Source organism: Myxocyprinus asiaticus, chromosome 1 (genome assembly GCF_019703515.2).
Source record: "Myxocyprinus asiaticus isolate MX2 ecotype Aquarium Trade chromosome 1, UBuf_Myxa_2, whole genome shotgun sequence".
Taxonomy (NCBI): domain Eukaryota; kingdom Metazoa; phylum Chordata; class Actinopteri; order Cypriniformes; family Catostomidae; genus Myxocyprinus; species Myxocyprinus asiaticus.
Genome location: NC_059344.1, coordinates 8,853,317 through 8,870,149, shown reverse-complemented (window position 1 = coordinate 8,870,149; position 16,833 = coordinate 8,853,317). Strand labels below are relative to the sequence as shown.

The 16,833-nt window shown below is 39.7% G+C and overlaps 1 protein-coding gene across 3 annotated transcripts in view; it reads right to left on the bottom strand.

The window, feature by feature from the left end:
* LOC127448832 (ceramide synthase 2-like) overlaps positions 1-16,833 on the bottom strand; it is a 76,097-nt gene that overhangs the window by 12,710 nt on the left and 46,554 nt on the right. For all 3 annotated transcript variants that reach the window (XM_051711747.1, XM_051711765.1, XM_051711756.1), the window contains exons 2-5: positions 6,057-6,240; positions 5,734-5,851; positions 3,506-3,624; positions 730-787 (exon numbers count right to left, since the gene is read on the bottom strand). In XM_051711747.1, the coding sequence (XP_051567707.1) occupies positions 730-787; positions 3,506-3,624; positions 5,734-5,851; positions 6,057-6,229 (468 nt within the window). In that variant the 5' untranslated portion in view covers positions 6,230-6,240. The remainder of the gene's footprint in view (positions 1-729; positions 788-3,505; positions 3,625-5,733; positions 5,852-6,056; positions 6,241-16,833) is intronic.

Below are 16,833 nucleotides of genomic sequence, written 5' to 3'. Positions count from 1 at the left end.
TCACAATACCTTAGTGTCCAGCTGTAGTCAAAGGCACAATGCAAGTTTTAAATGTCTTGCGACATGCAAAAGCATACACATTGAAGGAATAGTTCACCCAAAATGTATAATTCTCTAATCATTTACTCACCCTTATTCTATTTTAAATGTATTTATTCATATGACTTTCTTCTGCGGAACAAAACCAAAGATATTTTAAAGGTGATATGATGTGAATATATCTGTGAAATGCAAGCCATTAAGATCCAAACACTGAAGCTCCAAATAGAACATAAAGGCAGCAAATAGTGATCTGATCGATTATGGGTGTGAATAGACCAAAGTGTAACTCTTTTTCACAATAAATCTAGCCATTTGCAGTCTCCTTAGCGATCATAATCTGCGCATGCCTCAAGCGCTAGGAGGTGTAATCAAGCTCGAAAGTGTATATTGCTTCAGAAAACATGGATTAAACCACTGGAGCCTTATAGATTACCTTTATGATGCCTATATGTCCTATTTGGAGCTTGAAGGTTTTGATCCAAATTACTTGCATTGTATGGATATATTCACATCATACCTCCATCCAAATATCTTTGTTTTTGTTCCAAGGAAGAAAGTAAGTCATGTGAGTTTAAAACGGTATAAGGGTGAGTAAATGGTGAAAGAATTATCATTTCAGGGTGAACTATTCCTTTAACATGTAAATATTAAAGGAAAACAATCAAAAGCGAATGAGAATATACTTACATCATATAGGACTATAATGCCACCAATGAACGTCCCTAGATAGAACAGCAGTCGCCAACTAGAGAAAATCAAATCAAGTGGAAAATTCATGTATTCAGAGATTACATTCAAAATTAACAACTAATCAACATTGTTTTAGACAGAGCACAGAGCAACCATTAATAGAACCAACAGCCACTTGAGTATTAGACCTTGACTAGACTTGCCTTATGACCAATGCAGTGCATTATGAAAACTACATCTCGAACAGTGGGTACGTTCCAACCACCTGATACTACTGCCCTGAGAAGAGACACTATCAGCCATATTTAAGGAACAGATTACCCAAAAATTAAACTTCTGTCATCATTTATTCTCCTTAATGTTGTTCTAAATCCATTTGACTTTCTTTCTTCTGCAGAGCACAAAAATTTAGGAGAATATCCATTCTGAAAAAGAAATTGTTTTAAAATTTCCCAGCCCTCTTTTGCAATGCATGACAGTGGATAATGATTCCACTTTCAAGTTTCAAAAAGGATGCAAAAGTATCATAAATGTAGAGCATGCGACTTATGGGTCATATTTCAAGTCTTCTTAACGCATATGATAGGTTTGTTGAGCAAAAAACTGAAAGCTTGTTCGCACTGATTAAACTTTGAGCATGACTATGTGAGAACTTGCATTATTAACTTAAAATATATGTTGTATTACTACATGTTTTATTCCTCTTTTTGTAAGTCGCTTTGGATAAAAGCTTCTGCCAAATAAATAAATGTAAATGTAAGCAAAAACACGTGAATGTGCGAGGATTAAGCATCATACTCAAAACTCCTAATCTGCATGACTCAACTGTTGTGCTTTTTCAAGACATTTAGTGCATAACAAATGAATTAATTTTATCAAGTGAAGTGGACTTCTACAGATATCGCCTGCTGAGTATGTAGGGACCACTGAACAGTGATATTATTGTATTTTCTGTGTTTTTCTTAGCCATTTGTGCATGGTGATATTTTGAATACCTGTGATACCGTGACATAATTTTTGGCATGATATCATGATGTGGGTTTGATCTCCTTCTGTATTGAGCTTCACTGAAGCAGAACTGCATTCACATAATCATATTTCCTATCATATTCTGTCTTTGTCTCACACAGATACATAAGGAATAATATAGAGTAAGCTGGTCATTATTGAAAAATAAACCTGACAGGGTGATTTGGACCCTGACATAAAGCAGAGGTTGTATCAACCTGAAGGGACTTCAAACCACGAGAGGCGTACATTACAACTGACCATGGGTAAAGGGTGTTATTAAGCATAACAGCAATATGATAGAAGACACCAATTTTTAATAAATAGTTGCACTTATTAACATTAATAATCAGAATAAAGAATTCCTCCGGCAAGTAATATAGATCATTAGTTTAACTAGGCTGATTACAGCTGCCAAGCAGTATAGCAGCTTGGTAAAAATATAACTTGTTCAGTCACAGCATTTTACAACTTCAAACAGCTCATTCAGAAGTTAGAATGATCCATTTAAAAATTTGCAGTATTGACCGTCTGACTATAAATTATTCAGCTTATTACACAGCTACCTACCAGATAAATAAATGGAATGCCTATTTGCACCCAGGTGTAAATAGCATCTGCCACACAGTGCAGCTATTTGCACCCCAATAATCTAGTGCAGTGGTTCCCAACCCCATTCCTGGAGGCCCCCCAACACTACACATTTTGGGTATCTCCCTAATCAAACACACCTGATTCAACTCATCAGCTCATAAGTGGAGACTCCAAGACCTGAATTGGGTGTGTCAGATAAGGGAGAAATACAAAATGTGCAGTGCTGGAGGACCTCCAGGAACAGGGTTTGAAACCACTAGTCTAGTGGATCCACAGAAAAACATGACAAATTAAACAATGGATGTAGCTGTAGTAGCGTGGGGTGTAAAGAATTTTTGAATGTATAGTGTTGTCCTACTCGACCAAGGTTCAAATCCGCGTTATATCCTACTCTTTTTCCCATCTGATTTCCTGGTTCAACTCTTAATATTTCCTTTATTACTACTTAAAATAATAGATAAAATTGAATATAAATGTTGATTTCATCACAGTGATTTGGTCATGGTGAATGTCGGGGATTGCAGAGATGGATTTGATCCGTTTGATCTGGTGGCGGGTCTGTCGATCGGGATTCCTGTGGCTCGGCATCGCTTGTGTTTAGATTGCATCACTGTATTACTAATATTGTAATAACCATATATTTATTTATTTTTTTGGCTGAAACCATAGTTTTAATGCAATTAACCATTGTGTTACTACAGTAATATGTTGTTAATATAGTAACCATGGTTAATTTTGTGGTTACTGTAATTTTACTAAAAAATACCATTGTGAAACCATGCTTACTGTAGTAAAACCAAGGTTATTTTTTTCTAAGGTAAGGTTAAGGTTAGGTTTTGGGTGAGAGGTTAATGTAGTGTGTCTGTGGGACTCTAAATAAACACAATAAACACACTGCAGTGATGCCCATACTGCATGTTATTATTTAAATATGGGTGAAAATAGTATTTGACACTATTTGCACCATGGTGCAATTAGTATCTACCATAAATAAATGGAAGTGAAATATTAATTTGAGATGAACTTATATTATTACATAAGAAGAAAGAGAGCACAAAGTTATTTGAGAGAAATGAAACTAGCACAGCTATATTGCTGTGATCGACCAATCACAATCAAGGCTTCCAGAGATCCATATAATAAGTCATATTAGTTTGTCTGTGGCTTGTACCTGGCCTCTCTGAATTTTTTCAAAACTCCAGGCCGGTCCTGGTTCCGTCTTCGCCTGAACCAGCGCTCCACTTGTCTGCTTGACCAGCTGCATTTTTTAGATAGGCCATCTATATCTGCCTAATAACACAGAGGAGAAGGGCGAGTGACTAATGCTCACATACTTACAGTGAAATGAAAACTACTTAAAAAAGAACCAAGATTATGTTAGAGAGTTAGTTTGCCCAAAAATTTAAATTCTGTCATCATTCACTCACCTGCATGTTGTTCCAAACCTGTAAGACTTTCTGTCATCCATGGAACACAAAAGGAGATGTAAGGCAAAATGTGTTACTAATTGAATGGGGGGGAAATGCAATATGGGTAAATGTTGGCTGAGGCTAACATTTTTATAATCTCCTTTGGTGTTCCACAAAATAAAGAAAGGCATACAGGTTTGGAACCACATGGGGGTCAGTAAATGATGAACATTTTCATTTGTGAGTGAGCCATTCCTTTATTTAATTAATGTTAACATACAGTTGTGCTCAAAAGTTTGCATACCCTGGCAGAAATTGTGAAATGTTGGCATTGATTTTGAAAATATGACAGATCATGCATCAGTTTTATTTAAGGATAGTGATCATATGAAGCCATTTATTATCACATAGTTGTTTGCTTCCTTTTTAAATCATAATGATAACAGAAATCACCCAAATGGCCCTGATCAAAAGTTTACATACCCTTGAATGTTTGGCCTTGTTACAGACACACAAGGTGACACACAGAGGTTTAAATGGTAATTAAAGGTTAACTTCCCACACCTGTGGCTTTTAAAATTGCAGTTAGTGTCTGTGTATAAATAGTCAATGAGTTTGTTAGCTCTCACATGGATGCACTGAGCAGGCTAGATACTGAGCCATGGGGAGCAGAAAAGAACTGTCAAAAGACCTGCGTAACAAGGTAATGGAACTTTATAAAGATGGAAAAGGATATAAAAAGATATCCAAAGCCTTGAAAATGCCAGTCAGTACTGTTCAATCACAATTCGGGGATCACTTGATACCAAGCCAAGGTCAGGTAGACCAAGAAAGATTTCAGCCACAACTGCCAGAAGAATTGTTCGGGATACAAAGAAAAACCCAAAGGTAACCTCAGGAGAAATACAGGCTGCTCTGGAAAAAGACAGTGTGGTTGTTTCAAGGTGCACAATACAACGATCCTTGAACAAAAATGAGCTGCATGGTCGAGTTGCCAGAAAGAAGCCAGGTTACAATATGCCCGACAACACCTTGACACACCTCACAGCTTCTGGCACACTGTAATGTAAACCAAAATAGAGCTTTATGGTCACAACCATAAGCACTATGTTTGGAGAGGGGTCAACAAGGCCAGTAGTGAAAAGAATACCATCCCCACTGTGAAGCATGGTGGTGGCTCACTGGATGGCAAGATGAATTTGCATTCTTCTGCACGAAAGCTGCGCATGGGACGCTCTTGGACTTTCCAGCATGACAATGTCCCTAAGCACAAGGCCAAGTTGACCCTCCAGTGGTTACAGCAGAAAAAGTTGAAGGTTCTGGAGTGGCCATCACAGTCTCCTGACCTTAATATCATCAAGCCATTCTGGGGAGATCTCAAACATGCAGTTCATGCAAGACGACCAAAGACTTTGCATGACCTGGAAGCATTTTGCCAAGACGAATGGGCAGCTATACCACCTGCAAGAATTTGGGGCCTCATAGACAACTATTACAAAAGACAGCACGCTGTCATTGATGCTAAAGGGGGCAATACACAGTATTAAGAACTAAGGGTATGCAGACTTTTGAACAGGGGTCATTTCATTTTTTTCTTTGTTGCCATGTTTTGTTTTATGATTGTGCCATTCTGTTATAGCCTACAGTTGAATATGAATCCCATAAGAAATAAAAGAAATGTGTTTTGCCTGCTCACTCATGTTTTCTTTAAAAATGGTACATATATTACCAATTCTCCAAGGGTATGCAAACTTTTGAGCACAACTGTGTATATAGCACTATTTTAAAATGCTACCTAAAAACCTTATGAAAAACTTATAAATATTATGTGCAGCAATGGCAAATAATTTCACATGAAGGCATAGAATAAGCTTTTAGCCGATATATCTCAAGTACTTGATCTGGTCTGATCATAATCTATGGTGTATTTGACCATTATACATGATTTAGATGGAGTTTGAAGTCGTTAAGTGGGAGGGGCACACATTACCTGTCCTGGGTTTTTTGACTTTGTAATGAAGAAATTTTCAAGGATAGCACTGTGCTCCACTTTGTGTCTTGTCTTCTCTATAACCCCAAGGTAGGCAGCAAACGGTGTAGCTATTAACCTAAATAGAGACAAGTGCAATTAGGCCATTGGCATTTCTTATATGTTGTGTAAAATGTTTCTAAGTATGAGTCATCACATGCATTTTTAGACATCCTCCATTATAAATTCCCACACTGGGCGTTGAAATCTACCCTTTTGTGTACTATCGAATTTCCATTTCCTGTATTGCAAGATTTTACAAATTCCACATTCCATGAGCTCACCTTTCAAACAGGTATCTGACTAAGAGGAAGACTAACGCGTATGGCACAATGATATAGAGGTGTGATATTCTGGCATAGACAAAGTCATCTGTGTCTTTGAGATCTGCCCATGTGAGGTTGCCCGGCAGCCAAAGGCGGTCCCACCACAGCCACTCATTTATCACTCCCATCATTCTGCCAGTCCCTGTTGAATAAAGTAGATGACAACTCAAATCAGACAAGATTTCAAGTGTAACAGTTACTAAGATGAGCATTTTGTGTCAACATTCAAAAAAGGACTAGACTAGAGCAAAGATAGGCTTAAGCATTTTTAATTAATGAATTTTATTCATGGAAGAAGCAGTTCCTGGTAAAGGAAAGAGAGAGTGTTTTCATCTTACATGAGAAATCTGTCATTTTACTGAAGAAGCTTTTAAAGACACACAAGCAGTCACAATGAAAACTGATTGAAGTTAAAAGTAAAAAAAAAACATCAGATACAAAATTATAGATACAAGTTTTAAATTATTTGTAATGACATATTAGGTTTACTGGTGGACAGTTATGTTTGTGCTTTCTGTCACACTCACAAATGCAGCAAACTGATTTAATGCAACGCTAACGATGGACAGACTGTTCATGCTTTTATTTGTAGCAGAGGTCGGAGGGGACCTGAAGCACGAAAGTGCTTCAATCGCGTGCCGAGACGGAGTAACTGCGAACAGGAAGGAATATGCTCAGATCTGCATCGACTAAGATTCCAATCAGGTTATTCACAAAATTGTTGTCCGGGGGATCTCCGGTTCTTTCCAGGGGGTCTCCAGTTCCTTCCCCTTAATTTGCACCATGTACATCCCTAGTGGCTACAGTTGAAAAGCTCCAAAAAGAACCAAATCACATCATGAAAGCACCATAAAAGTTATCCAAATGACTTGTGCCTTCTGAAGCCAGACTTTCTGTGAATAACAACAAAAATTTTGGTCTGTTCCCCACACAAAGCTATCGAATGATTTCAGAAAACTTAGAATATAGCACATGAATCATATCTACTTTTATAATATTTTTATTTTATATTTCTGTTCACTATGAACTGTAGTTGTATGGTAAAGGCTGCATGAAGAATCTTCCAAAATTCTCCTTTTGTTACAGAAAAAGAACAGCATACAGTGTGGTGGTGGTGTAGTGGGCTAAAGCACATAACTGGTAATCAGAAGGTTGCCGGTTTGATCCCCACAGCCACCACCATTGTGTCCTTGAGCAAGGCACTTAACTCCAGGTTGCTCCAGGGGGATTGTCTCTGTAATAAGTGCACTGTAAGTCGCTTTGGATAAAAGCGTCTGCCAAATGCATAAATGTAAATGTAGCATACAGGTTTGGAACACATGAGGGTGAGTAAATAATTACAGAATTTTCATTTTTGAGTGAACTGTCACACAGTGCTGTGGGGAAATGGCAAAATCTAAAAAGAGATCCTAATTATATTTAGCATATACGTTTTACAGGACTCTCTGCATTCATTTATACCTAGAACAAACATGCTAAGAAAAGCAGACTCTACAATAATTCAATAATAAAATACAATAAAAGATAACCAAATGATGCAAGGAAAGTAGTATAAGATTTAGTGTTAAAATTGTTGAGAAGAATAGCTTTTGTTGTATATATTGATTTATTTTCTAAGCCTTTACAAATGGCTCTTACAACATGTTTATAGTAAAATAGCTCTGCTTTCACTGTAAACAATGTTTAATAGGAGTGATGCTTACCACAAGCTTATGTGACTACACACCTGAGCCACCACCTGATGTTGTGTGAACCCAACATGCTATTGTCACATTTGGAATTCAAGTTAATTTAGTGCTTTGTATGCCCATGGATGTATTACAACTCACGCCTAAGTTGAATAGTATTAGCAGTCATATATACCAAAAAGAATCCTCCTGTACTGTGTTAAAGGGTAATTTTAATTGGGTCAACACAATAGAAAGCATATTGTTTGATGACTGGGTAATAACTTATTAATAATAAAGGATTAAACAAAGGTCATTTTTAAACCTAATTTACCTTATTCCTGGGTTATGTTATTCCATGTCTTTCACTGTTTACATTTCACGCTGGGATAGTAATTCACACTGTACACCTTTGGCACTGCAATTCACGGTTAGCTGTGGAGCAGGGTGTTGTTTAACCCAGGGTTAAATGTGACCTTAAAAAAGACATTAGCTTAGGGTTGAAGTCAGCACGAAATCAAAATTGACCCCATTTATTGTCTTAATGTCAACATAGAATCACGTTACTATACTTACATATTTGAATAATGATTTTTATGTGGCTAATTGTGCGTAACACAGCAGTTTCCTGCTGAAATAAACACAGAGGTGCTAAAACAACAATGACTTGTATTCCCTTTTTCACAAATCTCGAAAGAACAGCAGATTATCAGTTCATAAACACTTAATTTTCACCCTGTTCCTCACACAATGCTATATTATGACATCAAAACACTTATTCAATAGTGCATGACTTTTAAGGCGATACATTTTAACATTTGCATCATATTACATCATAATACATCATGATGGCTCCGCGGATGGCCACCTCGGTGTGGAGCGCTCCCATTGTTTTGTTGTTTTTGTTTGTTTGTCCTGTGTTTAGTAATCTTTTTCCAGTCAGTTTTACCAGAGACGAACTGCTGAACATTCGACAGCATATAACAGTCAATCTTTTCCCGGATTTTGAATATTCGGACGTTTTATTGGACATTTTAGTCGGAGGCGCGGCTGTGTTGTTTAAACGCGCTTGATTGACTCAAGATGGCACCGGGTATGGCTGCTGCGTTGCGAGCTCCGACACAACATAGTAGTGTTTTGTTTGTTTTATTCACAATTCTTATGTTTTTTGTCTTGGATGTTGTCTGCCTTATTGTCTACGACAGACAAACACTTTTGGACATTGGTTCAGCAATTTCACACCGTAAACCGGACTTCAAATTTCTCAATGCCGACCCGCTGTTTACAAACACGCAAGCGGAGCCCTTTGTCTGGGCAGCACGGCCGCGGAAACGCAAAAGGAAAAGGGGAAACAGAGCCGCCGTTCTCATCAGAGTAAGACGCCGCGCAAATCGACCCCCGCTACCCACTATTCTACTGGCAAATGTTCAGTCTCTGGATAACAAGCTCTGCGAGCTGAAAGCACGGATCTCTTTCCAACGAGATACAAGGGACTGCTGCATTATCTGCCTTACGGAAACTTGGATGTCTGTGGAGATTCCAGATCCAGCCATTGAACCCGTGGGGTTCTCTGTGCACCGAGCGGACAGAGCGAAAGACCTCTCAGGTAAAAGCAGAGGAGGTGGTGTATGTTTTATGATCAACAAATCCTGGTGTGATCAGAGGAATGTACATTCTATCAAGTCTTTCTGCTCTCCTGATCTGGAATTTCTCATGCTTCTGTGTCGACCATTCTGGCTACCGAGGGAATTCACAGCAGTCATTATCACAGCTGTGTACATTCCCCCACAAGCCGACACAGACTGGGCACTCAAGGAACTGTATGGGAGTATAAGTGAGCAGGAAACTGCACACCCTGAGGCCACGTTCATTGTGACTGGGGACTTTAATAAAGTCAGTTTCAAATCAGTCGCACCAAAATACCACCAGCACATTTGTTTCAACACACAAGGGGACCGGGTTTTGGACCATTGCTACTCTCCCTTCCGGGATGGCTACAAATCCCTCCCCCGCCCACCATTTGGCAAATCGGACCACTCTTCCATTCTGCTTCTGCCCGCTTACAGGCAGAAACTGAAACAGGAAGCACCCACCCTCAGAACGATCCAGTGTTGGTCAGACCAGTCAGATTCCATGCTACAAGACTGTTTTGATCACACGGACTGGGAGATGTTCCGGTCAGCCTCTGATGACGACATCGAGCTTTACGCTGATAGCGTAATGTGTTTCATCAAAAAGTGCATGGAGGATGTCGTTCCGACCAGAACAATACGGATCTATCCGAATCAGAAACCATGGATAAATAACGATGTTCGCACAGCACTTAATGTGCGGACCTCCACTTTTAATTCCGGGAACACGGAGGAGCATAAACAAGCCAGAACCGCAAAACGCTAGTACAGGAGCAAGATTGAAGGACAGTTTAACACCACCAACTCTAGAAGCATGTGGCAGGGAAATAACATCATCACGGACTTTAAAGGGAATAAAAACTCCGCCATGAACACCGCTGCCTCTCTCCCAGATGAGCTAAATACTTTTTATGCTCGTTTTGAGGAAAATAACACCGCCCTCGTGGAGAGAGCTCTCACGGCTGAAGCTACAGAGGTTAGTTCACTCTCCGTCTCTGTAGCGGATGTAACCCGATCCTTCCGACAGGTGAATATCCGCAAAGCCGCGGGCCCAGACGGCATTCCGGGCCGCGTCATCAGAGCGTGCGAACCAGCTGGCTGGTGTTTTTACGGACATTTTCAACCTTTCCCTCTCTTTGTCTGTAGTCCCCACATGCTTTAAAACATCCACCATTGTGCCTGTTCCAAAGCAATCAAAAATAACTTGCTTAAATGACTGGCATCATGTTGCTCTGACCCCCATCATCAGCAAATGCTTTGAGAGACTAATCAGAGATTACATCTGCTCTGTGCTGCCTCTCTCTCTTGACCCGTTGCAGTTTGCTTACCGCAACAACCGCTCCACTGAAGATGCCATTGCATCTACAATACACACTGCTCTCTCCCACCTGGAAAAAAAGAACACTTATGTGAGAATGTTGTTTGTAGACTACAGCTCAGCATTCAACACCATAGTACCCTCCAAGCTTGATGAGAAACTCAGGGCTCTGGGCTTAAACAGCTCGCTGTGCAGCTGGATCCTGGATTTCCTGTCAAGCAGACGCCAGGTGGTTAGAATAGGCAGCAACATCTCCTCATCACTGACCCTCAACACTGGAACCCCACAGGGCTGTGTTCTCAGCCCACTACTGTATTCCTTGTACACACATGACTGTGTGGCAACACATAGCTCCAATGCCATCATTAAGTTTGCTGATGACACGACGGTGGTAGGTCTGATCACTGACAATGATGAAATAGCCTACAGAGAGGAGGTGCACACTCTGACACACTGGTGTCAGGAGCACAAGCTCTCCCTCAATGTCAGTAAGACAAAGGAGCTTGTGGTGGACTTCAGAAGAAAAGACAGAGAACACAGTCCCATCACCATCGATGGAGCACCAGTGGAGAGAGTCAGCAGCTTCAAGTTCCTGGGTGTCCACATCACTGAGGAACTCACATGGTCCATCCACACTGAAGTCGTTGTGAAGAAGGCTCATCAGCGCCTCTTCTTCTGAGACGGCTGAGGAAGTTTGGAATGAACCGCCACATCCTCACACAGTTCTACACCTGTACTGTAGAGAGAATCCTGACTGGCTGCATTTCCGCCTGGTACGGCAATAGCACCGCCCACAACCGCAAAGCACTGCAAAGGGTGGTGCGAACTGCCAGACACATCATCGGAGGTGAGCTTCCCTCCCTCCAGGAAATATATACAAGGCGGTGTGTGAAAAAAGCTCAGAGGATCATCAGAGACTCCAGCCACCCGAGCCATGGGCTGTTCTCACTGCTACCATCAGGTAGGCGGTATCGCAGCATCAGGACCCGCACCAGTCGACTCCATGACAGCTTCTTTCCCCAAGCAATCAGACTTCTGAACTCTTGATCTCCCACGATCAAAATACATCAGCACTGCACTTTATTACCCTAACTCTTATATCTCACACTGGACTGTCATAAATTACATGATTATTATATTATATTCTCTGTTAACAACTGACTATCAACCAACAGCCTGAATGTCAATACAGTACAATACTGTACATTCTATATATACTATATATACTTTTTTATATATTTTTATTTTTTATTTTTATTGAATAATGTGTATCTATATAGTGCGTATTGCATACTGTACAGTGTATGTTATTATTTGTATATTGTTGAGTGTAATTATGTGTATACCAGATGTTTAAATTGTGCTGTGTTAATTTGATGTTATTGTAAATCTCATCACTGTCACGACTGCTATGTTGATTGGAACTGCACCCAAGAATTTCACACACCATTGCACTTGTGTATATGGCTGTGTGACAATAAAGTGATTTGATTTTGATTTGATTTTTGAGACGCAGGCGAGGGAGACGAGCAGGTGCGCTGGTCAAGCTCCATCGGCGTGGCTTTTGAACAGCTCTGCCGAATATTCATCTTGCGAATCTCCGCTCTCTCCCTAACAAAACGGACGAACTACATCTCCTCACCCGCACAAATAAGGACTTTTCAAACTCTGCTGCCTTGTGCTTCACAGAAACCTGGCTGAGTGAAGCCATTCCGGACAGCGCGTTACATCTGCCAGGCTTTCAGCTGTTCTGAGCGGATCGCATTGCGGAGTTAACAGGGAAAACGAGAGGCGGTGGAACATGCTTTTACATCAGTGAAAGTTGATGTACAGATGTAACAACATTAAAGAAGATGTGTTATCCTAATATGGAAGCGCTCTTTATTAACTGTAAGACTTTCTACTCGCCGCGGGAGTTTTCCTCGTTTATTCTGGTGTGTATATCGCGCCAAACGCGTGTTTGAATGCCGTGCTGCAACAGCTGGCTGATCAAATCACAGACATGGAACAACAATACCCAGATTCATTATTATTATTCTTGGGGATTTTAACAAAGCAAACCTCACATGTGAACTGCCCAAATACAAACAGCACATTACATGCCCAACCAGAGACAGAAATATACTGGATCACTGCTACACAACAATAAAGGATGCATATCGCTCTGTTCCTAGAGCAGCTTTGGGACTGTCTGATCACTGTCTGGTTCATCTTCTTCCAACCTACAGACAGAAATTAAAATCTGCTAAGCCTGTAGTAAGGACTGTAAAGTTGGACCAATGAAACAGAGCTGGAACTACAAGCCTACATTGACTGCACTGATTGGAGTGTTTTTGAAATTGCTGACACCAATCTGTACGAGCTCACAGATACTGTAACATCATATATCAGTTTCTGTGAGGATATGTGCATTCCTACTAGGACTTATTTAACATTTAACACTGACAAACCATGGTTTACAGCAGAACTCAGGCAGCTTTGCCAGGCCAAAGAGGATGCTTACAGAGTTGGGGATAAAGTCTTGTACAATCAGGCCAGGAACACACCGAATAATGGTATCAGAGTGGCTAAAAGAAGATACTCTGAGAAGCTGAAAAACAAGTTTTCAGCTAATGACCCTGAATCAGTGTGGAGTGGCATGAAACAACTTACGAATTACAGGACTCCTACCCCCAACCCTGTGGTGGACCAACAACATGATGACGACCTGAATGTGTTCTACTGTAGATTTGAAAGGCCCAATCTTACACCCCACACCCACTCTGACCTTCACTTCACACAAACACCAACACCTCCTGCAACCCCCCTCCTGCTACTCAACCTGCACTTAAGATCTGTGTAGATGATGTGTGCCGCATCTTTCGAAAACAAAGGAGAAGGAAAGCACAGGGCCCAGATGGCGTTTCACCTGCATGTCTTAGATCCTGTGCTAACCAGCTGGCCCCCATCTTCACACAGATCTTCAATAGATCACTGGAGCAGTGTGAAATCCCATGCTTCTTCAAATGTTCCACTATCATTCCCATCCCAAAGAAACCAAAAATCACAGGATTAATGACTACAGACCTGTCACCCTGACGTCTGTGGTCATGAAGTCATTTGAGAGACTGGTGTTGGCCCACCTGAAGGACATCACTGGACCCTTTCTAGATCCCTTTCAATTTGCTTATCGAGCAAACAGGTCTGTGGATGATGCAGTCAACATGGGATTGCATCATATCCTGCAACATCTGGGCAGACCAGGGACATATGCAAGAATCCTTTTTGTGGACTTCAGTTCGGCTTTCAACACCATCATCCCAGCTATTCTCCGGACTAAATTACACCAACTCTCTGTTCCCACGTCTATCTGTCAGTGGATTACCAGCTTTCTGACAGACAGGCAGCAGCTTGTGAGACAGGGGAAATTAATTTCCAGCAGCTGTACAATCAGCACTGGTGCACCCCAGGGATGTATGCTCTCCCCACTACTCTTCTCTCTCTACACCAACGACTGCATCACCAAGGACCCCTCTGTCAAGCTCCTGAAGTTTGCAGATGACACCGCTGTCATCGGCCTCATCCGAGATGATGATGATTCTGCATACAGAAGGGAGGTTAAACAGCTGGCTGTCTGGTGCAGTCAAAACAACCTTGAGCTGAACACGCTCAAAACGGTGGAGATGATTGTGGACTTTAGGAGGAACCCCCCAACACTGTCCCCCCTCACCATTCTAAACAGCACTGTGGCAACAGTGGAGTCATTCAGGTTCCTGGGCACTACCATCTCACAGGACCTGAAGTGGGAGACCAACATTGACTCCATTGTGAAAAAGGCCCAGCAGAGGTTGTACTTCCTTCACCAGTTAAGGAAGTTCAACCTGCCACAGGTGCTGCTGATACAGTTCTACTCAGCAGTCATTGAGTCTGTCCTCTGCACTTCTATAACTCTCTGGTTTGGTTCAGCTATGAGATCGGATATCAGAAGACTACAAAGGACAGTTCGGACTGCTGAGAGGATTACTGGTTGCCCCCTGCCCTCCCTTCAAGAACCATACACTTCCAGAGTGAGGAAAAAGGCTGGAAAAATCACTCTGGACCCCACTCACCCTGCCCACTACCTTTTTGAACTGTTGCCTTCTGGCCAACGCTTCAGAGCTCTGAGCACCAGAACCGTCAAGCACAGGAACAGTTTTTTCCCCCAGGCTATCCATCTCATGAACAGTTAAAACTGCCCCTTTGAGCAATAATTAATGTGCAATACACAGCTTAGTCTTTTTATATTATCCAACACATCCTACCTCTTCTGCCATTACATTTCCTTGCACTGTATATAACCGATTTGTATTTAGATTTGCACTACGTATGTGTATATATGTGTATATGTATGTATATATATATATATATATATATATATATATATATATATATATATATATATATATATATGTGTGTGTGTGTGTGTGTATTTATGTGTGTGTGTGTATATATGTATATACACTACCGGTCAAAAGTTTTGAAACACTTACTCATTCTTTATTATAATTTTTTTTCACATTTTAGAATAATAGTAAAGTCATTAAAACTATGGAATAACATAAATGGAACTATGGGAATTATGTTGTGACTAAACTAAAATCCAAAATAAATCAAAACTTTGTTATATTTTAGCATCTTCAAAGTACTCGCCCTTTGCCTAGAATTTTTAGACATGTACTCTTAACATTTTCTCAAACAACTTCTTGAGGTATCACCCTGGGATACTTTTTAAACAGTATTGAAGGAGTTCCTATCTATATGCTGGGCACTTATTGGCTGCTTTTCTTTATTATTTGGTCCAAGTCATCAATTTCAAAAACTTTTTTTTAAAATAAAATGTTAGATTTATAATGAAATAAATTAATATGGTGGCACAATTATATTTTTGTCTACAAAACTAATTTCAAACATTTAAGCATACGCCTTCAGATCAAAAGATTTTTAAGATCATGAGAAACATTTCGGTCAAGTATTTCAAAACTATTGACCGGTAGTGTATATATGTATATATATATGTGTGTGTATGTATGTATGTATATATATATATATATATATATATATATATATATATATATATATATATATATATATATATATATATATAGTCTATTGTGTATTCTATATATACTTTTTTCTTTTCAATATTTATCTATTTTTTGTTCAATTTTAATTATTTTTAAAAGTTTTGTTGCTGTTTTGTATTGTGTATGGGAAGCTCCTGTCACCAAGACAAATTCCTTGTATGTGTAAGAATACTTGGCAATAAAGCTCATTCTGATTCTGATTCTGATTACCTTCTATATTTACAATCTTGCTCGAGCACGATAAAATTGCTTGTTCACTGAACTGATAGAACATTGCAGACAAGAGTCGACACGTGAGCTGAAAGTGTCATAAGCACCACAAAATGATATGTTTTTTATCAGAATCAAAATTTTAGATTAAAATCTGTATACATGCACAAAATTATGTGGATGCTTTAGCAATTTTTCATCTCACAATTGTTTTTTTCTGACCCTATGTTAGGTTTAGGTTTAAGATTTAGGGTAGGAAGGTAGGTTTTGTTAATTTAAAACTCAATAGAGCATTAACCCTTAAAACTCATCTGTTTGGAAGAAAATGTAACTCACTTTTAGCACCACACAGTGGACATACCTTGAAACAGCTGCGATACTGCAAAAACAGTCACACAATTTTCATAAGATCAGGCTGCTTAACCCCAGTGCATAACTCTGGTCTTTAGTGACCCGGGTCCTCATTCCACCCCCTGTACCTCAACCATTACAGACCCCAGATATGTAATAGTGTCGCTTTTTTGCACTTCAATTAATTATATTTTTTTGATGATTTAATACGTTTACTATCAGAGGATATATATTTCTTTGTTTATTACAAGACAAATGAGTACAATATTCATACAAATGTCTACTATATCACATTGATTTTCTGTGTGACAATGGTGAATTATCAGTATTCCATATGATTGTACACATACAAATTATACCTGTTATTTCTTACTCAAAGTGGAGCTGATGTTTCAGTGATTGACTTGATTTACATTTGGCATTGCTATTTGATAAAAAAAAAACAATGTGGAAGTA